Source organism: Vigna unguiculata, chromosome 8 (assembly GCF_037176805.1).
Source record: "Vigna unguiculata cultivar grain cowpea cultivar isolate G323 ecotype 2 chromosome 8, ASM3717680v1, whole genome shotgun sequence".
NCBI lineage: Eukaryota > Viridiplantae > Streptophyta > Magnoliopsida > Fabales > Fabaceae > Vigna > Vigna unguiculata.
In genome coordinates, this window is record NC_140799.1 from 4,453,434 (window position 1) to 4,477,752 (window position 24,319).

At 28.0% G+C, this 24,319-nt stretch overlaps 4 protein-coding genes and 1 long non-coding RNA gene across 5 annotated transcripts; 4 read left to right on the forward strand and 1 right to left on the reverse strand.

Moving 5' to 3' along the window:
• Positions 1-730: 730 nt before the first annotated feature.
• Positions 731-2,327, reverse strand: LOC114193971 (uncharacterized). The gene is made up of 2 exons (XM_028083983.2): positions 1,859-2,327; positions 731-1,320 (listed from the first exon to the last, which is right to left on the reverse strand). The coding sequence occupies exons 1-2, from the start codon at positions 2,325-2,327 to the stop codon at positions 818-820; spliced, it is 972 nt and encodes a 323-aa protein (XP_027939784.1). The 3' UTR covers positions 731-817.
• LOC146884039 (uncharacterized) lies at positions 1,235-2,573 on the forward strand. Its single transcript, XR_014984086.1, has 2 exons — positions 1,235-1,376; positions 1,875-2,573. It is a non-coding gene; the product is annotated as an uncharacterized LOC146884039 (long non-coding RNA).
• Positions 2,574-5,877: 3,304 nt separating this feature from the next.
• LOC114193531 (17.9 kDa class II heat shock protein-like) lies at positions 5,878-6,712 on the forward strand. The gene has a single exon (XM_028083364.2). The coding sequence runs from the start codon at positions 6,077-6,079 to the stop codon at positions 6,560-6,562; it is 486 nt and encodes a 161-aa protein (XP_027939165.1). The 5' UTR covers positions 5,878-6,076; the 3' UTR covers positions 6,563-6,712.
• A 5,502-nt stretch (positions 6,713-12,214) lies between these two features.
• LOC114193532 (17.9 kDa class II heat shock protein-like) lies at positions 12,215-13,067 on the forward strand. Its single transcript, XM_028083366.2, has one exon. It carries the CDS (start codon positions 12,314-12,316, stop codon positions 12,797-12,799), a length of 486 nt encoding a protein of 161 aa, XP_027939167.1. The 5' UTR covers positions 12,215-12,313; the 3' UTR covers positions 12,800-13,067.
• A 4,121-nt stretch (positions 13,068-17,188) lies between these two features.
• LOC114193533 (17.3 kDa class II heat shock protein) lies at positions 17,189-17,835 on the forward strand. Its single transcript, XM_085666018.1, has one exon. The coding sequence runs from the start codon at positions 17,365-17,367 to the stop codon at positions 17,722-17,724; it is 360 nt and encodes a 119-aa protein (XP_085522144.1). The 5' UTR covers positions 17,189-17,364; the 3' UTR covers positions 17,725-17,835.
• Positions 17,836-24,319: the final 6,484 nt, after the last annotated feature.

The following is a 24,319-nucleotide window of genomic DNA, read 5'->3' on the forward strand; positions in this document are numbered from 1 at the left end:
ATAATTTTAAAAAATTATAATTAATTTTTAAATTAGTAACTAAAATAGTTTTTATTATATTGATTATTAATATTATTTATTTTAAATTTTAACTACAAAAAATTAATTTCTAAACTAATCTCTAATTAAAAAATTAGTTTCTAAATTAATTTTTTAGTATATACTTTTTGTCATAAAATTATCACTTTATAATTTTAAACCGGTAAGACATTTAACAATTATTAGTATCAAATAAATTTTAACTTAATTATTATTCCTTATTATTCATTTATGCAAAAAGTACGATTAATGAAAACTATTTGGCATTTCGTTCAAATAGATATAAATTAATGTATATTTTTGAAAACACACTATTATGCAAAAAAAGCTTATTACTTTATACTGTTGTTTGATTTTTAAAACATAATATAATGTAAAATTATAATTCAATATTGCACTAAGAAAATTATTTTTTTTATATGCAACCCTATAATAATTTACAATGAGATTAAATTTTACAATGAAGAAAAATTAAAAAGTGATTTTATTGAATAATTATATGAAAAAGCCCATTATTTTATAATTGATTTTAATGTATATATTTTATTACAATTTTAATATGATTATCTTTTTATTGTGATAATAGTTCTACCAATTTTATTAATTATGTTCATTATTTGTTATCCATATATGTTGTTACACTTGTGTTTCCATCTAATAATAATAATTGGTTGATTCCTACTAAAAGATATAAAAGAACAAATATATATTATTTGTTAATAAAATACATGTTTTGAATTAGCTTTTAGATTTCAAATAAAATCAATATTTTTTAGTTCTAGACTGAAGACAGTGTTAATCTATCACCATTCTTAGCCGACACACGTTTCAAGAACTCATAGGTAGTAATCATGGCGGCTGCAGAAACGGACATGGACACCCACCTTGGTCCCAACCCTCTGTAACAAGCCAAAACCCCTCCTTCCCTCACCAAATCCCTTACCACCTCAACGACACTAACTTCCTCTGCCTCCAACACCTGCAACCTCGTCTTTATCGTATCCAGTGGCATCGTCACTAATGCACAAACCCCACTTGCCATAACTGCACTTAACCCTTGCACACCCATCACCACCCTCCAATCGCGTCCTAAGCTCACACCCTCCTTCTTCGAACCCAACGTGCCCCAGATGAGCTTGTGCACCATCGAATACGAAGCCCACCATACCGCGTTGGAGGGAGCGTAGGTCACGATCGAAACCCCGAACCCCCTGTAGAACCCTCTTGGACCGTCCACACCCAGAATTTTTCTGAATGCGTCAAACCCATTTCTGTAGCACACTGCAGAAGAAAACTTCAAGAATTAGAAGCAGAGTTCAATGGCCATTTGTTAAAAGGTTAGTACTTTCTCTCAGAACTGGTATAAATGAGAGAATTCATTTATGTTAACTAGTAACTAGTAAAGCATTAATCATATTTAAAAAATAAATAGACTTCTTTTCTGAATGATCATCCAGAGTTAAATATCATAAATAAATAAGATTTATATTAAAAAGAAACTTCAGTTAAATGAAAGGAAATTTAATACTTTTTTAATGTTTTAAATTATTTTTCTTAATATTTTTCTTACCTTGTGGTGGAGAAGAAAGGGAGAGTATTAATTTTTATTTTTTTACAAAGAATTAAGGTTCTAATAAAACTGTAATAGTTTTTATTTCAAGCAAGCTCTCCTGTTTAGCTTTTTTAAATAAAAAAGATCTTTTTTTGGTAAGAAAATGAAAAGAAATCAAATCTGACAAAAATGGAGTGACCATAAATAAGCATAAAAACACTTGGAATTAATGAGATGATGGATTAAATTTAAATTACTTATTTTTACCTCCTTGTACCATGAGCCTCTGGCTAACAACATCAACTGGGGTCCACACCAACTGTGCTGCCATGGCAGAAGCCACTCCTCCGGCGGCATTAGCGATTGCAGTGGCAGAGGCATCGGAGAACCCCCATCGAACGGTGGCGGCGGCGACTTTGCTCTTGGTCACTTCGAGCGCCGACATGTAAAGGGCGCGTGCGGGGATTGTTCCCATCAAGGAGGTGCCGAAACCTCGGTAGAAACCTCGGAGACCCTCGTACCGCATGATGGACCGCGACATGTGGCGGCACGAGATTTCGGCGGCGGACATTTGCTGACGTGTCTTCAGAACGACGGCGGGGTAGATGGCGGCGGAGACGGCGGAGAAGAGCGCTGTTCCTAGGAAGAAGAACTTGGACTTGTCGAGCATGTGCCAATCTATTTCTTGGGGCGGGTGGGGTTGCGATTCCTCGTACGTTCTTGAACTCGAACTCATGTTGTTCAAGGTTTCAATACCGAAGGGTTCGAGAGTCAGAGAAATTAAGGTTGATACAATGGGACCTGAGAAGAACGAGATTTGGAAAATGTGAAGGAAGAAATAGTATTTAACTAGGAGAGAAGAATGGGAATAAGAGAAAGGAAAGAAGCGCGTGGACAAGAAAACGACGTCGACACTAGAATTTTTTTTAAGAAGTTGATGTATAGGTTACTAGATATTATATAACACACTTTTTGTTTTAAAGTTTAATTGTTCATTTTGTTGTAAAATGTTAAATTTGTCCTTTAAGTTCTTTTTTGTGTGAATTTAGTTCTAACTTGTGAAAAACAGATATAATTTAGTTATTTTAGTTAGTAATTCATGTGCGATTTTTTTGAATTTTTTACTTTTATATTGTTTTTTACTTTTTTTTTTTACGTTTCACTCCAAATTCTCTATATTTATTCTTTTAATTGAATTTAATCTTGATTTTTTAAAAGAGGGAGGAGTTGTCTCTTTATTGGGACAAAGTTTATTTTTTATATAAATTTTATGCTGTTAATTTTATTAAAAGTAACATTTTTATTTAAATTTTTTAGAAATATTTTAAAATGAACTTTAAATTGTATATAAATTTATTTAAAATTACATTATTTAAAGTTTAAAGTTTGAATGTTATTATTAAATCTTATATGAAACGAAACAAAAATTGTGTTATTTAAAATTGTCTTGTTGAGTTAATTTAGTGATGTTGAGTTTTACGTACCTTAATATGATATAAGAGTTTAATATGTTTCAAAATCATTAAAAATCTATCACAGTAGAAATTTTAGATTATCGTGTCAATTATTATCGGACTTCTTTGATTTTCATATTCGATATCCTTATAATAAAAAGGTATATTGGAGATTTTATATTATTAGAGATAAAAATAATTTACATTATATCAGAGAAAATAAATTTCTTTTTACTGAGTCAATTTAATGAAGATAAGTTAAGTTTAAGTTTCAATTTTAATATGATATCAAAATTTGATATTAAAATTATTCAAAGTATATAAATCCTAATGGAGATTTGGATCTATTGTGATCTTTGTCAAGATTCCAGGGTGTTATTTCCTCAACTACAAGAGATATTGATAACCATTTTAATGAAGTTAAATTAAACTCAAATCTTACTATCTTAATAAATGTTTATTCATTGTTTCATTAATAACATATTAATATGATTTTTGTTAATTGTTAAGAATTGAATGCTCTAAAAAAATTCTTCAAAATTCTATTTTATATGTATAGGTTGTCCGAGGCCTGCAATTATGCAAAATGAATAAAAATAATAATGTAAATATCTTAAAAGATCATAACATATCATATATATATATATATATATATATATATATATATATATATATATATATATATATATCGTAAATGTTTATAAGTTTGTAGAGAATTATATGCATGTACACTACAATTATATGAAAAAGGTGGGGTATATATATTCAGCGGAGCCATACTGATATAATTCATATATCTTTGTCTTTCTATTACATTACATCCTAACTTATTAATTAACTATATATATGGTCATGTTTGAAAAACTTAACTTGAAAGTTAAGTGGAATATTAACAGATTGGTTGGAAGCTGAAGCTGAAACTGATAACTATTAAATGAAAACTGTTATGCCAACTTTTGATGACATTATTAATTAAAGTAATTTATGAATGTAACGATAAAATTTGACATATTTATACATTTTTATACAAATATTAGTATCTCATTGAAAAAGTATATTTTAAGGGCTTCTATCTTAATTTTTAATTAATTTAAAACTCTTATAACATTTTTATTAAAAATTATTTTATTTATTTTTTTCTTATAATTATTAAATATTTTTGTATTGTATATTTATTACTAACCGTATACTATATCTTACAATATTTTTATTCGAATTTAAAATGGAGTTAAGTTATACCACGTAATGCCAAAAATATTTAAAAATAAAACAGTTTACCATCTATCAATATTAACACATTCAATTATAGTAATGAAATAGAAAAATAAATATTTTAAATAACATAAATAATATTATGTGCAAATGATTGTCGCGACTTGGAGCGTCATTATTATATAAGTCAGATGTCAAAAATTTAGATTAATGTTTAACATGAATTTATTTGAAAAATAAATAACATTATGCAAAAGTATTTAAATAATACTAATAATTTTGTAATGAAAGATTAAAAATTAGACTTTATCGGTGGACGGAGAAAATAAAAAGAATTTACAGTATAAAATAATAGAAAAAAAAACTTAATAAATATTTTAAAAAAATAAGAAGTTAGAAGCTATTGTTTTCAAAAATGGTACAAGCTACCAAGAAAGAAAATGCTAGTAATATGTTAAAACACGTTTTTTCGCTAATAAATAAAAAGGTTAAAAAACTAGTTGAAATTACGTTAATTGAATGGGTGTCTCAATTAATATATAAAACTATTAAAAATTTGAAATGTTTGAAAGTGAAATGTATTATTTGTTAAAAAAAATATTTTTTAAAATCAAAGTTTAGTCTTTGTTATTTGGATTCTTAAACTTTAATTACTCTGATTTTATCCTACGTAGTCATATTTTGCCTTGAAAAGTATTTTTATATTTTTAATTAAATCTCATTGAATTATATTAACTTTGACGAATCTACTTTAAATTTGTGTACTTTCATGACAAAAACATCGGACGTAAGATTCAACGTTAGAATCCACCAAACCCTTCATATCAACAAAACCAACCAATGTACACAGATACTAAATACAACGTATTAACAACGGTTTAATAGGTATTTTGATATTAATATATTTGATATTGATTTAATTAGATTTCTTAATTTCTTTTAAAATTTTTGTTGTTTTTAATTTTATCTTTCTATCTAATTGATTTTTTAAAAATAAAATAAGGATTAAATTAAGAAAAAACATTATTAAAAAATTACATTAAATAAATTTCACAAATATTAAGATACAAAAATCTATTAACAACAAAAAAGATAACTAAAAAGTTAACAAATATTTCATCTTTTTAACCTATAAATACAATATATTAAAAATGTCAGATCTTTTAAATTTTGTTGTTGCCAATTAATGTTCTATTATATTAGTAAAGTTGAGAATGGTTTCTAAAATAGTAATCACCAATAGTATAAATATAATATATTAAAAGAAAGTAGTCTCTTTTTTCCTTCTTATCATATTACTATAAAGTACTTTCAGAATGTGGAAAAAATTGTAATGTTTCCAGAATGAGTTAAATTTTTAACACCTCAGAAAAACTGCTTTTAGAATGGATAAATTTTCTAATAGTTTCCAAAAATATGTTAAAGAGTAACTTTAGAAAATTACTTTCTACATAGTTAAAACATTAACTTATATAAATCCAACAATATAAAAAGTATATGAATGGGACTTTGGAAAGTTGAAAACTAGTGGCAAGCCCAAATTTTGGAAGCCCAAATAATGTGAGAACCTGTTTTAATTGCAAAAATTTCAAACCAAGAAATTTTTAAATGCCAGAAATAAAGAAAACAACAGCTGAGTTCTAGAACTTTGTAGAAGGATAAGACCTCGGAAGAAGATGCACATAACTGAAGCTACTAGAATATAGAGAAAGATTCCACAGCACGCTTTTATTTCTCCGGAAACTTCCATTTTTTTCTGGAATAATCTATGTCCCTCTTATAAATAGCTGTTTCCATTCCCTCTTCTCCATAGAAAGCGATGGATTTCAGAGTGATGGGTTTGGAATCTCCACTGTTCCACACGCTGCACCGCATGATGGACATGTCGGAGGAGGGTGCAGGGGAGAAGACACACAATGCTCCGACACAGACATACATGCGAGACGCGAAAGCAATGGCTGCAACACCTGCGGATGTGAAGGAATATCCCAATTCCTACGTGTTCGTGGTCGACATGCCGGGGTTGAAATCTGGTGACATAAAGGTTCAGGTTGAAGATGATAACGTGCTTTTGATTAGCGGGGAGAGAAAGAGGGAAGAAGAGAAAGAAGAGAAAGAAGGGGTGAAGTTTCTGAGAATGGAACGGAGGGTTGGGAAATTCATGCGCAAGTTTGTTTTACCTGAAAATGCGAACACTGATGCGATCTCTGCTGTGTGTCAAGATGGTGTGCTTAGTGTTACTGTGCAGAAATTGCCTCCTCCTCAACCTAAGAAGCCTAGGACCATTGAAGTCAAGATTGCTTGATATTCAAGAACAGAACAAATGAATGTTGTTTTGAACTGTTGGGGGTTTACAAGATGTTTTAGCTTGGTTTGGTTGTAATTTCTTATCTGTGTCCACTGTTGTTTTTGTAGTTTTGTGATAATATCAGCAATGATTTTGACATTTCTCAAATTTCTAATTCTTCGATCCTCTTTTCACAGATCTCTCATTTGCTATGTGCGTTGATAATGGAATAGCAGAATTTAAGAACAAATTATATTGATGTTGTAGATATCATGAATGGACATCACAGAAAAATCGGAGCTTTGTAATATCTTAAGCATCTTTCCATCTGTCAGAAACTTTTATCGTGAAAATTCAAGAAGTAGAACCTTATGAAACAGAGACATGAATATATTTGTCTCTGCTGTTTAGGATCATGATGAGAGTGATGTGTTTCAGAACTGTTCTATCATATTAGTGAGACAGGGGATATAAAATTTTCTAAGAACTTATTACCAGCTAATTATTAATGAACTACGTACTCTGATACTGTGGTATTAAAAATGACAAAACTATTAAGTATTTATTTTCTAAATTATTATGAAGAATTATATATAGTCTTTAAATTAAATTGAAAGTATTTAGTTTTTAAACTATAAAATTTTGTTTATTAAATGAAAAATATTCATATGGTATTTATTAGTTTTTTTTTTTAGTTTTACGAAAACATAAAACTACATATTTTACAATTTAACTTAAAGAAATATAATTTTCTATAATAATTTGAAGAAAAAAAAACATATAATATAATAAAAATAGATATCTTTGGAAGAAGAATAAAAATCCTGAGAAGGTTTTTCAATTTTACAATCATAAATCTTATTAAAATTAATATCATAACATTTTGATATAAATATAACTAAACAATAAGAGGATGTTCCGTAAAAAAAAAATTGTTAAGGTATATAAAAAAAATAATTACTCAATTTTCACAATATTTCTCCTTACTCCGGTTCTATTTAATTATTATTACTATTATTTTCAAATTTTATTTATATAAACTTATTGTTTTATTTAATTATTACTACTTTTTCAAATTTTATTTATACAAATTTATTATTTTACTAAAACAATAATCTGCTAGTGTTGATAAAAATTATCGATAGAAATTCATTAATAAAATAGTTGTCAATAAATTTTGTTATAAATATAAAAATTTGTTAATAAGTAGCAATAATAATAAATTTGTTGATAAATGTTTATTTTTAAATATTTGTCGGTAAAACGTGATTGAATTTCTTTCTTCTTTTCCTCTTTTTATTTTTTTTTTATCTTTTTATTTTCTATCAATTTGTGAGATTGATGCATCATTATCATTGCCTCCACATCATTTTCATCATTTGGAGTCTCATTCTTTTCATATTTGTCTTTTTCTTTCCTCTTTCTCTTCCCTCACCTTCTTTTCCTCCTTCTCATTCATCTCCTTTAAATTTGACAAATTATGAATATTAAATCGATCATATGAGAAACATCAAATCATTGTTATAATCAATTATTTCCAAATATTAAGAACAGTTCCTAATATAATAGTAGAATGCTGAAACGTATCTGAATAATAATTAGGAACACAATATAAATGAAAAATGGTACTTGATTTTTCAAATAGAATCAATGAAAGATTAGAAATTGTTTACTTGTGAGACTATACTGCTCTCTTCTCTGGTAGGAGGTTATCCTAGATGTATCTTACAAATGTGTGTTATTACGTCGTCTCATAAAACTGACTAATGGGATATCAATTTTATATCCTTACCAGCAAAGACCAGGGACCTCTCAACAAGTTCCTGAATACTTAAGTTTATCATAGACCATTCATTGAACAATTCAACTCATCACGAATAGTTCATCAGAAATCCAATATATATTATCCATATATTAATAATAATTGTGCAATATAATTGATATTTACAAATAATATAATTTATTAATTAATGTTAATCCACAATAATAATAAAATAGAGAATAATAATTTTATATAATAAAATTATATAAAATATAACACCATTATCCCACTGTCACTCACGTCGTCCACCTAAGCATCACATGCAATCACTCTAATGCTGGTCACCATCCTCATGTTATCACCTCCTCCTCCTCCACCATTTCCTCTTCCTCTTCTTCTCTTCTTCTTCTCCTATTTTTTCTTCTCTTCTTTTCACTCATCTTTCATTAATATAAAAACAAAAAAATTCCTTCAAATTAGACGAGAAATTTATCGTCCAAAGTGTCGACTGATTTACCAAGAAAATGAGACCGTTGGATAATTATGATGATAAAAAACTAAAGAAAATATCCGCCAATAATAAAAATTGTAATTTATTGACAGACAATTTTGACAACTTTTATTGTCGATAATTATGATGATAAGTTACTGACAGAAAAATCGTTGATAATAATAATTATAATTATCGATGGAGTTTATACCAAAAGAAGTTTTTATCATTAAATTAAAAATTTATCAAAAAAATCCATTAATAAATTTGAGTTTACTGAAAATTTTGTCATCATCGATAATATTTTGTCGATAATTTAGAAAATATAGAATTAAATATATTTTTTATTCTTAAATTGTTGATTAAAATTATATTTCATTCTTGAATTAAAATATGTACAATTTTGTTCTTTATATTCTATGAAAATGTATAACACTCTTTTGAAAACAAACTAACGTGAGAGTTTTTTTTATGTGACAAGTGGTGTTTCACAATAAATCATAGTTAAATGTTCATATGGTTGGAGTCCTTGTTCCGGTTGACGAGCCTAGAGGTGAAAAGGATGGTCAACAAAAAAAATGAATTTGTGGTATTACATGCCCCTAGATAAAAAATTCATCTAATTTAATTTGCATTATACAATTATTGAAACTTAAAATCAAATCTCACAGACATTACCATCATCATACTTTGTTGATGCTGGTATTGTGCAACGTTACTAAGTTCATTATATCCCATGCCTTCAACCATAACCTCCAGGTCCTTCGATGCCACCAACGTCATGTATGCTTAATCCAATCATATACAATCACATAGACATGTAATTGTAAGAAAAATGAAACTCAATTATATACAACCACGTGGATGTTTCACTACAATCCACATGGGAAAATAGTTTGCCACATACGAAAGACTTTAACATTGATTCCTATCATTTTACGTTCTTTATAAAATGTAAAGAAGAGATTAGTACATACTTTAATTTCGGGACAAAATACAATTTGATTCAATAATATGTATCATTGTTTTATCAATTATATTCTATTTCACATTCTCTTATTCGAAAAACAGGAACAAAATGATATTTTGTAGAATAGTATAACTTTTTTTTAGTAATCTATAATTTATAACTACTAATTATGATGTCTTTTTAATAATTAAAGTTTGATGACTATTTTTTTATAATTATTCTTAGAAATATATATTTTTATAAATTTAATAACATTTTAATTTTAATAATAGCCGGAATAATTATTTTTTATTATTTTATTATCATAAAGTAAAGGTGGACACACATGTACACAGACACACGTGTTTCCAATTAGGGATGACAATACAAACAAATTCGTCTCGTTTTAGTTTATGTTGTATTTGGTTTGAAAAAAATGAAGTATGTTGGTCCATCTTAAAAAAGAACTCGATTAAATTACTCTTTTGATCCTTCTATTTAAGTAATATCAGTTTGGTCCTTAAGTTTTTTTTTTTTCTAAATGTGGACCTCATTTTCTTAAAAATAATTCAATTTGACCATTGCCGTTAATTTTGACCAAATAGTGTTAAAGTCAACACCACATGTCAATTTCTGGTTTTTTTGATTTTTTTTATTTTTATCACATGTCATTCCATAGTTGTGCCACATGTAAAAATGATTCAATTTGGTTCCTATATTTGTTTTTAGTTTTCTTTAATCCCAATTTTTGTAAAAGTGAAGCAATATTGTTCCTCTTTAAATTGACACTCAATTTAGTTTTTGTATTAATCTTATGATGATATTCTTACTAAAATTGACATTTTTATTAAATATTTGTATGCATATTTTTAAACAAGTTTTTTTTTTAGTTTTATTATTAAACGAAGTTAAACTTCAAACTTAATTTCAACAATTAACAGTTTTGTCATCATATTAAAGACATCAAGTGTATCATATTATACAAACTTAGTGAAGATTAAAAATCAAATAACTTATCACACATAAGTTTAAGAACTAAATTTAAAGTTTAAAACAAAATCAAAGTCTAATGTTTTATATAAAATTTAAAGTTAATTTAAAATATTTATAGAAATATTTAATAAAAACGTTTATTTTAGTAAGAATATCACCATAAGATTTATAAAAAAGTAAATTGAGTGTCAATTTAAGGAGGAACAATATTGTTTCATTTTTATTAAAATTGTGACTAAATTGAAACTAAAAACAAATATAAGGATCAAATGAAATCAGTTTGATATATGACACAACTGTGAGGTGGCACGTGTAAAAAATTAAAAAAGTTCAAAAAAACAAAAAATTGACATGTGACATTAACTTTAACACTGTCTAGTCAAACTGTCAAACTAATGGACAAGTTTTATTACTTTGTCAAACATTAGTTTGTCAAACATAAATGTTGTAAGAATAATCTTATTTTTATATTTCAAATCTTTATTGCATTTCATAAGTTTATTATTAATAATAAAATTAAAATAAATCATGTAAAGAATAAGATTATTTACATCAAATAAATATATCAAACTTAAAAAATTAAATACAAAAGTAAATTATTATTAAAGTTACTTAGAAAAAAATATCATAATTAATCAATATTAAATATAGACAAGAGAGAACTTAAAAATTTAAATATGAATTAGAAAAACAAAAAAAAATAGTTCTGTTCAACTTAGAGATTAAAATATAAATATTATTATTTTTTATTTATCAACAATTAATTTTTTATTTTTTATTTTTATTTTATTTTATTTGTAATAAATATTATTTTATATATTAACTTAATAATATTAAAATATTATTATTTATTAATATAATATTACATACATTTAAAGTATATATATATATTATATATATATATATATATATATATATATATTTATATTTATATCACTAGGATTGATTTGTTTGGTACTCAACTTTCTTTTCAATTTTACTTTTAGTGATTATCTTAACTAAAATAATTACAATTCTATTTTTACCTTTAAATATTAATCAAAATTTATTTATTTTGTACATATAAAAAATTATGTTACTCTTATATCTTTTAAATAATTAATTTTTATTTAAATAATTATTTACAATAAAAATTTAATTAATAATAAATTTTTTATTTGTATAATTATTTTTATAAAAAATATTTATAGTTGAATAAATTTTTGTTAAAATAAGAATGTAAATATTATTCAAAAAAACAAAAAATTTAATAGAAACTATAAAAGTTAATGTTTTATGAGTTAAATAAATCTTAAACGTATTAAAGAGAAAATGTGATAATAGTATTAATGACTTCATTTCTGGAAATTATTAGAAGGATCCAGAAAGTCAAGGAGTAATCAACAAAGGGAGTCTTGTTTTTCCAGAAACTTCTATTTGCAATTAGCAGTATTGGTTTTCTTCAGAAACTTCCATTTCTTTCTGGAACAAGGTACATTCCCTATTTAAATTCTTCCCAACCAAGAAATATCCACAAAACAAATTCTCAAACAAAATCTTAGCTTTGTAAGCAGCTTTCCTCGTATCTGAAAAGAGATGGATTTCAGAGTGATGGGTTTGGAATCTCCACTGTTTCACACGCTACATCACATGATGGACATGTCGGAGGAGCGTGTAGGGGAGAAGACACAGAATGCTCCGACACAGACATACGTGCGAGACGCGAAAGCGATAGCCGCAACACCTGCGGATGTGAAGGAATATCCCAATTCCTACGTGTTCGTGGTCGACATGCCAGGGTTGAAATCTGGTGACATAAAGGTTCAGGTTGAAGACGATAACGTGCTTGTGATTAGCGGGGAGAGAAAGAGGGAAGAAGAGAAAGAAGAGAAAGCAGGGGTGAAGTTTCTGAGAATGGAACGAAGGGTTGGAAAATTGATGCGCAAGTTTGTTTTGCCTGAAAATGCGAACACTGATGCGATCTCTGCTGTGTGTCAAGATGGTGTGCTTAGTGTTACTGTGCAGAAATTGCCTCCTCCAGAACCTAAGAAGCCTAAGACCATTGAAGTCAAGATTGCTTGAGATCGAAGAACAGAACAAAAGAACGTTGTTTTGAACTGTTGGGAGTTTTGTCTCTTAGAGGCCTTGTTCATTTTCACTGTTACAAGATGTTTTAGCTTGCTTTGGTTGTAATTTCTTATTGACGTCCTCTGTTGTTTTTGTAGTTTTGTGATAATATCAGCAATGGTTTTGGTTTAATCATCTCAAATTTCTAATTGTTCTACCCTTTTTTGGTAGATCTCTCTTGTGTTATGTGTTTTAGTAATGGAATAGCAGAATTTAAGAACAAGTTATATTGATCTTGTTGACAGAATGAATGGTCATCAATGAAAAAAGAGCAAATCGGAGTTTTGTAATATCTTATGGAGCTCTTTGAAATCATTTTCTGTCCAGGAATGAAGATTTTTCATTGTCTTGATGCGACACAGACATGTCTTAAGTGGCTTTGAATTCCACTGCATTACATAATGTAGTGTTCCATGCCAAAAAAAGACGTCATATAACATCATTATTTCATTTGAACTGTAAATAATCAATCTAAAAGGATAAACTAAATTTCTGAGTTTCTAATGTTACAACCTGTAGTCCTACATTTCTAATGTTCTGTTTACATAGGATGGTCGCATCAATTATGAAGAGTTTATTGCCATGATGAAAACTGGAACCGATTGGAGAAGAGCATCTAGACAATATTCAAGAAAGAGATTGAAGAGCTTGAGGATAAATTTGATGAAAGCATGGTTTCTTTAATCTCTCATTGAAAGCAGGGAGTTTTGTGTTGGAGAGTTTTGAATTAGAGATTTTGTTTGTTTGGGTATGATTTTTAGTTGGATTAAGCTTGAATCATTCGTTTCGGTCCTAAAAATGTTACATCACATATTCTTTGTATATCTTTGTCCTGTTGGTCTTTGAATATTTTTGTATACTTCTGATTTTTTCTTTTTCATTCATGTACCTTTTTATAACCAATAACATAAGTTTTTCAATCTCAGTTTGACACCATTATCACTAAGTCATTTTTTTAAAACAGTTAAATTATATATTAACATTTAACCAAAATTGTCTATAAAATTATATTTTGTAGTTTATAGAATTGACATTAAGGATGCTTCTTTGTTGGTTATTACAGTTTTATATAAAGTAGATATATTTTTAATTTCAACATTTTAAATTTAAATAACTATTACTGTTTTAACTAATTACAATATTTTTATTGTAATTATATATATATATATATATATATATATATATATATTTATTTATTGTTTGTGTATTGGATTTTCTTTCTATGTGAAGAAAAGATAAAAAAACTTGAAGAAATGACAATAATATTAATAATATTATGATTCTTATTTTTTATTTTTTATATAATTAAGTGTAATTATTAATTAATGTATTATTATTAATTTTTTAAAATTAATGTCTCGTATTAAATTACGTTAGAAAATAAGAATGAAAGTAAAAAAAAAAATTAGTTAAATTACTCTTTTATCCCTTTATTTGTCAAGAAATTTCAGTTTGGTCATCAAGTTTTTCGTTGTCTCAATTTGGTCTTCATTTTCTTAAAAATGATTCAATTTGGTTCTCGTCGTGAATTTTGACCAAACGGTGTTAAATCAATGCAATGTAACATCTCATTTAATAGTTTTTCACACTATCAAACAAAACATTATATCATGGTCAAACATAGCAGATAGTAGAATTAACAGTTATGTACACATAGTATAGGAGTCTGGTACAGTCATCCAAAAATATAAGAAAAGCCTAATTAACTTGTCAAGTTAAGACTCCGCAAAAGTCTGGTTCAAGACTACTACAGCAGTGAGTAAAGGTCAATCCCTGCTCTGAAGGGGGGCATCATCATCTGGACTAGACTCTGCTCTCACCAACAATAGGCGATCATAGCAAAGGAGAATACACAAGAACAAAACAACATGAACAAAAAGGGTAAGCTAACTGAAAGAAAAGAAAGATAATGCAAAACATCATTTACATCACTCATAACACATAGATCAATAATTAAAATTCTAGATTCGATATCCGGATTGTGTAAGCGACATTGGAGCTCTTGGTGGCTTGCACCTGCAACGGTTCCCAGACTCTGCAGAGTCTGGACACAAGGGGTTATCACCCGACCGTTCCCAGGGTAAGTCCCCTTCGCGTCTAGGACTAGATCAAGTCCAAAGACTAGGACCTCCTCATACTCCTCACGACATAATCCATTCTACTCTATCTGAGCGTGAATGATTATTGGAGTTTCAGGTACCAACCAATATGGATTCCTTACGTCCTTACACACTAACAACTCACATTAATTTCCCTTGAAATTCCATTCCAACCATCACTGTATATACTCATACTCTTCTAGTCTCATCACACAATACATTAAATAACGATTTATTAAGCATACAAGAGCTTCCTTGCACGAAATCACAATAAAACATGTCATTTTTCCTTTAAAACAGAAGTGATGTGCTCCACTCACTGCAGTGAATCTCGCTTAAGCTAGGTGATCTAGCCCAGGCGAGAAGCCATCTCGCCTAGGCGAGACTCAAACAGTGGCAAGGATTAAAAACTGGGCGGACTCTCGCTCAGGCTAAACTGGCTCGCTTAGACGAGAGTGTCTCTCTCACTTAAGCGGCTCCAGCTCGCCTAGGCAAGACCTCGCTCAGTATCAGGGGTGAGTCTTTCTGATAGTTTCGCTTAGGCGAGAACCACTCGCCTAGGCGAGAATAACAGACCATCTCACTGTTTTCACATGCAAGAACGAAATTCTCAGGGCAACAATGATCATACACTCTCACATGCATTTCAATCAATCAATTCAGCACACAAACATCATACACGACCTAATTTACGGATTAAATAGAAAGAATTTCGGTTAACTTCCCTTACCTTTTAAAAATCACCACAAGCAAGGCTCTAACACAAGGGTACCTCAAATCCTCAACCTAAGGGGCTGAAATTCATAACTCAGGGTGAGTTTAAGACCTTAATTCGGTTTGGTAAGCATCAAATCCAAAAATCCCAGAATTGAAGAGAATTGAGGGAAACCGAATTTGTCTTACCGGAAGGGGGAGATGGCTCAGCTTGAGGATGTGTTCTTCTCCTGGTTCCGGGTTTCAGCAACTGTAACAGAGGGGAAGTGATTAGAAAGGAAGAAATGAGCTTTGCTTCAGAGGGGGGCTGTGAGAGGGTTTAGAGAGAAGAAATACAGGGGGTGGAGTGTGTTTTCTGTGGTAGAAGAGAGTGTGTGGAAAGGGGTAGTTAGTGGGTTCTTACACGCAACGTGCCAATTTATAGTTTTTTTTTATCTTTTTGATTTTTTTTTTTATTTTTTACACGTGTCACTTCACAGTTGTGCCACGTGTTAAAATGATTCAATTTGGTCCCTATATTTGTTTTTAATTTCATTTTAGTCCCATTTTTTTTAAAAATGAAGCAATATGGTCCCTTCTTATATTGACACTCAATTTAATCTTTGTATACAACTTATGATGATATTCTTAATAAAATTGACATTTTTATTAAATATTTGTAGAAATATTTTTAAACAACTTTTTTTTTTTAGTTTTATTATTAAACAAAGTTAAACCCCAAACTTAATTTCAAAAATTAACAATTTTGTCATCATATATAAAGACATCAAGTATATCATATTATACAAACTTAGTGAAGATTAAAAATTAAATAACTTGTCACACATAAGGTTAGGAACTAAATTTAAAGTTTAAAAGAAAACCAAAGTCTAATGTTTTGTATAAAATTTAAAGTTAATTTAAAATATTTATAGAAATATTTAATAAAAACATTAATTTTAGTAAGAATATCACCATATGATTTATAAAAAAAGTAAATTTAGTGTCAATTTAAGGAAGGAAAATATTACTTCATTTTTACAAAGATTGAAACTAAATTGAAACTAAAAACAAATATAGGGACTAAATTGAGTCACTTTGATACGTGAAACAACTATGAAGTGACACGTGTGAAAAATTAAAAAAAATTAAAAAAAATAAAAAAAAAAAACCAGAAATTGACACGTGATGTTGACTTTAAGAGTGTCTGGTCAAACTTATGATAAGCACCAAATTAAATTATTTTTAAGAAAATGAAGATCAGATTGAAGCAACAAAAAACTTGAAAATCAAACTGAAATTTCTTGACGAAAAGAGATCAAAAGAATAATTTAACCAAATAAATTCAACTTATAATTTTCTTTCTAGAAATTATTAGAAGATCCGAAAAGTCAAGACAAATTAGCATTACCCAGCCCTATTCTTCCAGAAAGTTCTATTTACAATTAGCGGTTTTGGTTTTCATCAGAAACTTCCATTTCTTTCTAGAACAAGGTATATTCCACATTTAAATAGCCACCCATCTTCCTCCAAACCAAGAAATATCAACAAAACAGAATCTGAAACAAAAATCTTGGCTTTCTAAGCAGCTTTCGTCGTATCTGAAAAGCGATGGATTTCAGAGTGATGGGTTTGGAATCTCCACTGTTCCACACGCTGCACCGCATGATGGACATGTCGGAGGAGGGTGCAGGGGAGAAGACACACAATGCTCCGACATAGACATACATGCGAGACGCGAAAGCAATGGCTGCAACACCTGCGGATGTGAAGGAATATCCGAATTCCTACGTGTTCGTGGTCGACATGCCGGGGTTGAAATCTGGTGACATAAAGGTTCAGGTTGAAGATGATAACGTGCTTTTGGTTAGCGGGGAGAGAAAGAGGGAAGAAGAGAAAGAAGGGGTGAAGTTTCTGAGAATGGAACGAAGGGTTGGAAAATTCATGCGCAAGTTTGTTTTACCTGAAAATGCAAACACTGATGCGATCTCTGCTGTGTGTCAAGATGGTGTGCTTAGTGTTACTGTGCAGAAATTGCCTCCTCCTCAACCTACGAAGCCTAGGACCATTGAAGTCAAGATTGCTTGAGATTCAAGAACAGAACAAATGAATGCTGTTTTTCATTGTTTTGAATGTTGTTTTAGCTTGCTTTGGTTGTAATTTGTTTGTTATTAATGTCCATTATTAAGGTTATTGTAACTAACCTTGAATTTGTGATAATCCATGATAAAAGTCTCTTCCTAACCGGTTAATGGAAGATTGAGTACAAGTTGTATTAGGTGTTGGACATATGATAGTGTACTTTGCAGGGTGAAAGGGTACTTGGACCTTACATAGCACAAAATATCTTAATTATCTTCCTGTCTGTCAGAAACTATTATCATGAAAATTCATATCTCTCTATTTTATCTGCTGCTGAAGAAGATGATGAGAGTGATGGGTTCAAAATTGGTCTATCATGGATTTCTATTGAGCTAGGTGAATCTATCAGATAAGTGAGACAGGGGATATGAAATTTTCTGGGATCTTAGTTTATTAACAGATGATTATAATGGACTAACAATTATAATAATAAGTATTTAGTTTTTAAATTATTATGAGGAGTTATATTTAGTCTTTAATGTTAATTTTTTTTTCCAAATTTTCGTCTAATTTTTTTCAAATAATTCTTAATTTTGGTTTTGTATTCAAATAGGTAGGAAGTTTCTTCAATTTTGTTTAACTGGATTATTTTTTGTTAAAACTGTTTAAATCATTAACGACTATAAACAGTGACTGTCACGTGTCACTTTGTGGTTTTTTAAATGTCCATGTGTCAACCTAACAACGTGCCACATGTCAAAGTCTTAGCTCAAACTTTTACTTTTAGAAAATGCACTGTAATCTCTATTTGAAGAATTGATTTCCAACTCCAAACTTACCTTTTCTAGAATTAGAAGTTCAAATGTTGTGACAAAAGTAACTTTACGAGTGTTCTTAAAAAATAGCTTCAAAAAACCTAGTATGGGTAGTGGTAATTTTCACCAATGGGTTTCTTGTTTCTTGGAGAATTGTGTGTTGTTGCAATTGCTAGGAAAACTCGTCGAAACATTTACTCTTTTAATTTGATTGTACTTTATTTATTTGAGTTAATCTTTTTGTTTAAGAGATTGAACGTAAAGTCTTTTTATCCGAACTAGTCTAAATATTTGTGTTCATCTTCTTTCCTATACTCTTTATTTATCTGTACTTACTTTAAAGGAATTAAGACTTTAATTTAAATAGTAAAATTTGAAAAAAAAATTAAAGTATTAATTTTATTAATTAAACCGATTCAACTCTGTTGATTTTTGTCCATTCACCAATCATTCCGCCTGCGATTCTAAAAATTTGTGGGAGTAGGAAATAATGGAGGTAGACTTGTGGATTTAAGGGGTTGAGGCGTGTTTAGGGTTATGTTTGGGTTACAGTTGAGATATGAGATATGGGTCAGTCTAGGTTTAGGGACATATTTCTCTTCATACAACTTGGCGAAGGATACACAACGGAGTAAGGTTGTAAGTGATTGAGCTATGACTTCTCGTTGAATATAAGTTTGAGTCCACCAACAAAACAATCAATCAAGACTTCGGTATATCCTGCTCTTTGTCAGTAAGACCCTTTAAACATGTATAATATTCCTTAATATAACCAATTTGATGTAGTTTATTAAGTAATTGAGGTCTAGTACATTCATAAGTTAGACTATACAGATTCAAATATTTTATATAATAAATCACTTTAGTATTTAAATATATAATTTTAGTTAATGAAATATAACTTAAATGGTTCAATAGGCATGGAAGTTGTTGTGAACCGGGCTTAATTTTTACAAATAATAAATATTTAATTTTAGCAAAGAATTCAATTTTTTTCTATAAAGATTTAGCAATTTTACTTGTTGAAGTAGTAAGGATATTTTATAAACAATAGCCAAAAATAGATTTTAGTAAGGATCATTACTGACTCTAAATAGTTTTTACAAATAACTATACTAGAGATTATCATAAAATATTAAAGAGCATAGTTTATATATTTATATTTTTTAAATTCATTAAACACAAAATATGTGGTGGGCCCTTCCATAAAAAATATGTGGAGCCCTAAAAAGATGACTTTGACTACTTTTGTGGATTATTATGAATATCATGTCAATGTTCTTTGTTTACTTGATTACCATAAATTGATGAGTACACTGACGAGTCAATGAAGTTAGCTTGAATAGTCAAGAAACTTAACAACTAACTACTTGCCATTGTTTTCTGGGAAACCATGATTTTTCAGTCCCACCAAGATATCTCATGTTAAGAGGTTTGGTTCATACATTGATGAGTTTGTGAAAATATTTATAGATTAGTTGAAGAGAATTCTACCGTTTTCTTTGGAATAAAACTATTAATATAATACTTTTACTTTTTCTCAAAAATAAAAGAGAATCATAATTAAAACCATATCAAATTTAAAAAGATTGTCATTACATATCAATGAATATTGTATACTTACTAACATAAAAAAAACACAAAAATAAATATTAATCCGTGCGTAGGAACACAGGTTTAAAACTAGTTTCTATTAAACAAAAAAATAAAAAACATGTTTTATTTAATGGTATTTATTGTTTTGATTTTAAAGGATGTGGACGAAGTTTATTTAATGATTAAGAATATTTTTAAATTATTTTAAAAAAAATTATGTTTTTCTTTTAAATTAAATTATTTTAATCATATATAAAATATTCTTAAACAAATGACCGTAGTATACAAATGTTATATTATAATTTAATTCAAAACTTTATTAGTTATATAGAAATAGAAATTCCCTGTTTTGAGCAGAAATGTCAAAATAAATTTTAACTTAGTGAGTTAATTTGGCTTATCATATATTTGATTTGGGTTAGGTCGGAATTTTGAGATTTTTTTGAAGTAAGTCCAACTCATTTAATCCACGAGTTAAACAGTATTGAGGTAGGTTGAGGTAGGTTGAATGTGAATTAACTTATAATTCACTAACAATAACACTTTATTAGTATTTTTACCATTTTTTATAAATTTTTATTAAAATTATTTATTATTTCTAATTATATAGGTTTAAAATTGGATCTTTTTAATTATTAGAATATTAGAATAATTTAGGTGTTTAATTTATTTCTTGCCAGGTTATATATACGTTGATACTTTAATTTTCAACTGGTACCCTTAAAATAATATTTGAAAAATTACATAAATACTTTAATTCCACTACTATAAAAAAATAGTCTATAGCCAATTCAGTATTATAATAAATGTATAAATAAATTTCAAAAGCAAAAATTTTTGTTAGTGAGTCAAACCAACTAACTTATCAACCTGTGATAGGTCGAGTTGAGTTATAAAAGTTCTGACTTGCAAAAAGGAAGTGATGTTAAACTGATCATCGTTTAGTTCAACTTTTAGAGTCAGTCCATGTGAATCGAATTAACTCACTTTGACAATCTAATAAAAATATTTTACACTACTTCTATAAAATAAGGGACAAAATACACATGTAATTTAATTTAGGAATAAAACACAAATTTAAAAAATATTTTATAACGTAAAAGACTAAATGTATGCTATCTTTAAAAATAATTATTAAAATATTATAATAAATTACAAGTTTAAAATCTTGATATATTTAATACCGTGTCTAATATATTTAAGTTGAAAATATTTATTAATGGATAGTTTAATCTATAAAAGATTATTGTTTTTCTTGGTTGAAATAATCTATTTATATTATTAAATTTTCATCGAATACAGTAGCTAACTAAGTTAGATTGTACATTCTATATAATTGTATAACTCAATTTATATAACAATATATTTTGCACAACACAGTTTTTCAAACAAAAAGTATTAATAGGATGCTTCCCAGAAATAAGGTGTGCAGATATGTTTTGTTTTGATTAGATAGACTGACAATCACACTTACTTTCTTTGGGTTCTGTTCTCATTCAGATGAGAGGAAAGAAAAAATAAAAAAATAAAACAGTTACAAAAAATTGACAAGAAAAAGTTATCTTTTATAAGTTAATTAATTAAAATTCTGGGTATACAAATTTAAAAACAAATTAATCATTATAATTTTAAGTTCCTCAATTATTTTAATCCATATTTTTTTAACGGACAATTTTTGTTAATTCATAATTCAAGTGTTAGCTATTTTAATTATGCAATAATCCAATCAGTTAATTTGTTTCAATTCAAGTAATGTATTTCCATAATTTTATTCACTATTTCACAATTTATCTAATATAAAATAAAATTATTTTATTTTATCTTAAATAACTTGAGTCCTAAAATTAAATATTTAATGTCACATACGCCCTTACACAAATTATTGCATTATCACAGATGTTAAAAATTGAATTACAAATTCACGATAAAATTTAAATTATTTTTAAACAAAGAATAAAATCAAATACTAAAAACGATCAAAACTAAATTTACCATGAATCAAAATATTATTAAAAAAATTCATATTTTTTACCAATTTTGTTTTGAAACTTTTTTCGTAGAAAATATTTACAAATTTAGTTGAGAAAAAAAAATTGTAAGAAAGCAACAAATTTTATAGTACTTTCAAATTTTATAATTTTATAGGAAATGATTACTCACGAAAAAATTATTGGTCAATTAAAATTCCTAAAAAAATGGTAGAAAAAAATCTTTTCTTACAATTTTTTTTAACAAATTTGCAAGAAAAGTCTCATCTAATATGAGAATTTTTAGTAGTGAAATTTAACCATTTAAATTATGAAACCAAAATTGCCTAAAGGATTAAACATATATAATAAAGTCTTTTATATTAATTTTTTCTTTAATTGAGTAAATATGTTTTCCTCTATACTTTACCCTCATCTAAATAAACACTTTTAAGTTTTATTCTCATGTGGTCTCATGAATTATAACATGTTGAATGTTGACGCAGTTGGTGACGAATCGCATGATGTCAAACTCTTATAATTAATTATTTTGAACAAAAAAGATGAAGACCACCACTTGTTTCTTCAAACATGAAAGGTCGTGGAAGATACCTAGGAACTTCCTAGAACTGCGTTTTTAAGATTCCTATTACCAGAATTTGGTATAAATTCATCTTCATTCTCATATAACTTAATGCACATCTCTATAAAACAAACTATAAAGTCAACGCAAACGGATTCTAGATACTAACTTGGGACACATGAATTTGAAAACACTTACTAAAAGACAAGCTTTTTAGGAATTAAATAAAAACTTTCTAAATATATCATGTGTGATAAATGTAATAATAATGATAAAAGAAAACACTTGGAAGTAGTTGATCCAAATAATATTGATTTTTGTTTCTTTAAATTAGATGTTGGGTTCAAGTTTTGTGGATGAAAAAATTTTTAGGGCAACAAAACAAATTGTTTCCTCAAATATGGAAGAGTACTTCACACACTGTTTTCAAAAAAAATTTCTATGATATATATTCATAGCAAGCCTTGAATAAAAACATGATCATATTACAAAAATTGAGACAATAAAAAACATACAAACTAATAATACAAGAGTGAAAGATATAGAAGCCAAGAAAAATGTCTCTGTAAAAAAAGAAGAAGAAAACAACAAGATAATTAAATTATAATCGATTATTTGAATGAGAAAAAATGGTTTGAGGTAAAACGAGGCTTGGTCGATTTTGTGAGAAATGCTTGATAAAGATATTATATCATTTTATGTTTCTATTCATTTATATTTAAGTTCTCAATTTACACTTTCTTTAAGCGTTTACTTTAATTTATCAAAATTTTTTTCTTTCTCCAAAAGTCGATTTAATATTTCTATGAATGTTAAGTTTTATAAATATTTATAACTGAAAATCTATATGAAAGTGATAAAGTCTTATTGTTAAGAAAATGTATTAATAGTTATAAAAAGGGAAGTTTAATTCTTTTAATAATGAATTAAACAATAAAATTAATTATTTTATGTGAATGTATTAGTTTTCCTCATCATCCAAATTTCAAAATTCTTATTTTAAATAAAAAATAAAAATTATATATATATATATATATATATATATATATATATATATATATATATATATATATATATATATAATTGAAAATAATGCATGCACTGGCAGCAACCTATAAAAGTTTTCGTTCTAGTGACTTGTTTCGGGGTAGGGACCAAGAGCCTACTAAGAGAACCTTTCCGAGCTTGCTCTATTCTTCAACACAACTGCAACTTCAGCAAAATCAACTCCTTAGCTCGATCGGTTGGGACGACGATCGGTGTACCTGTCTAAAAGGCTCCGATGCTTAAGTCAGTAGTTGGCCGATCGGTATATCAGTATAACTGCTGTAATAAATGCGCAATTAAGATCCTTACCAACCTACCTTTGGGCCCTATTTATAGCTTTCGACATGGGCCTGTAATTAGGGTTTCTTAATCACGGCCCAATGACCTTTTAATCAAGATTACTGACTCGTTTAACGTTAATTAATCTAACTTAGGTTATTTAACCGTGCGACCGATGGCCGCTTGGCTGGTTAATGACATTCTGTTTTTAACAGGCTAACGATCCATGTGTATTGCTGATCAACCGACAGGTGCGTTAGAAGGTCCATCGCTGATGTTTTACCGATGGACCGATGGGCCCTTGAGGTTAGAAG

Bases quoted from the DNA above. Each gene is read 5' to 3' on its own strand.
- LOC114193971 (XM_028083983.2), bottom strand. From the start codon at position 2,327: ATGAGTTCGAGTTCAAGAACGTACGAGGAATCGCAACCCCACCCGCCC. The intron at 1,321-1,858 runs GTAAAAATAAGT...TTTCTTCTGCAG, and splicing joins GAGGCTCATGGTACAAGGAG to TGTGCTACAGAAATGGGTTT.
- LOC114193531 (XM_028083364.2), top strand. From the start codon at position 6,077: ATGGATTTCAGAGTGATGGGTTTGGAATCTCCACTGTTCCACACGCTG.
- LOC114193532 (XM_028083366.2), top strand. From the start codon at position 12,314: ATGGATTTCAGAGTGATGGGTTTGGAATCTCCACTGTTTCACACGCTA.
- LOC114193533 (XM_085666018.1), top strand. From the start codon at position 17,365: ATGCGAGACGCGAAAGCAATGGCTGCAACACCTGCGGATGTGAAGGAA.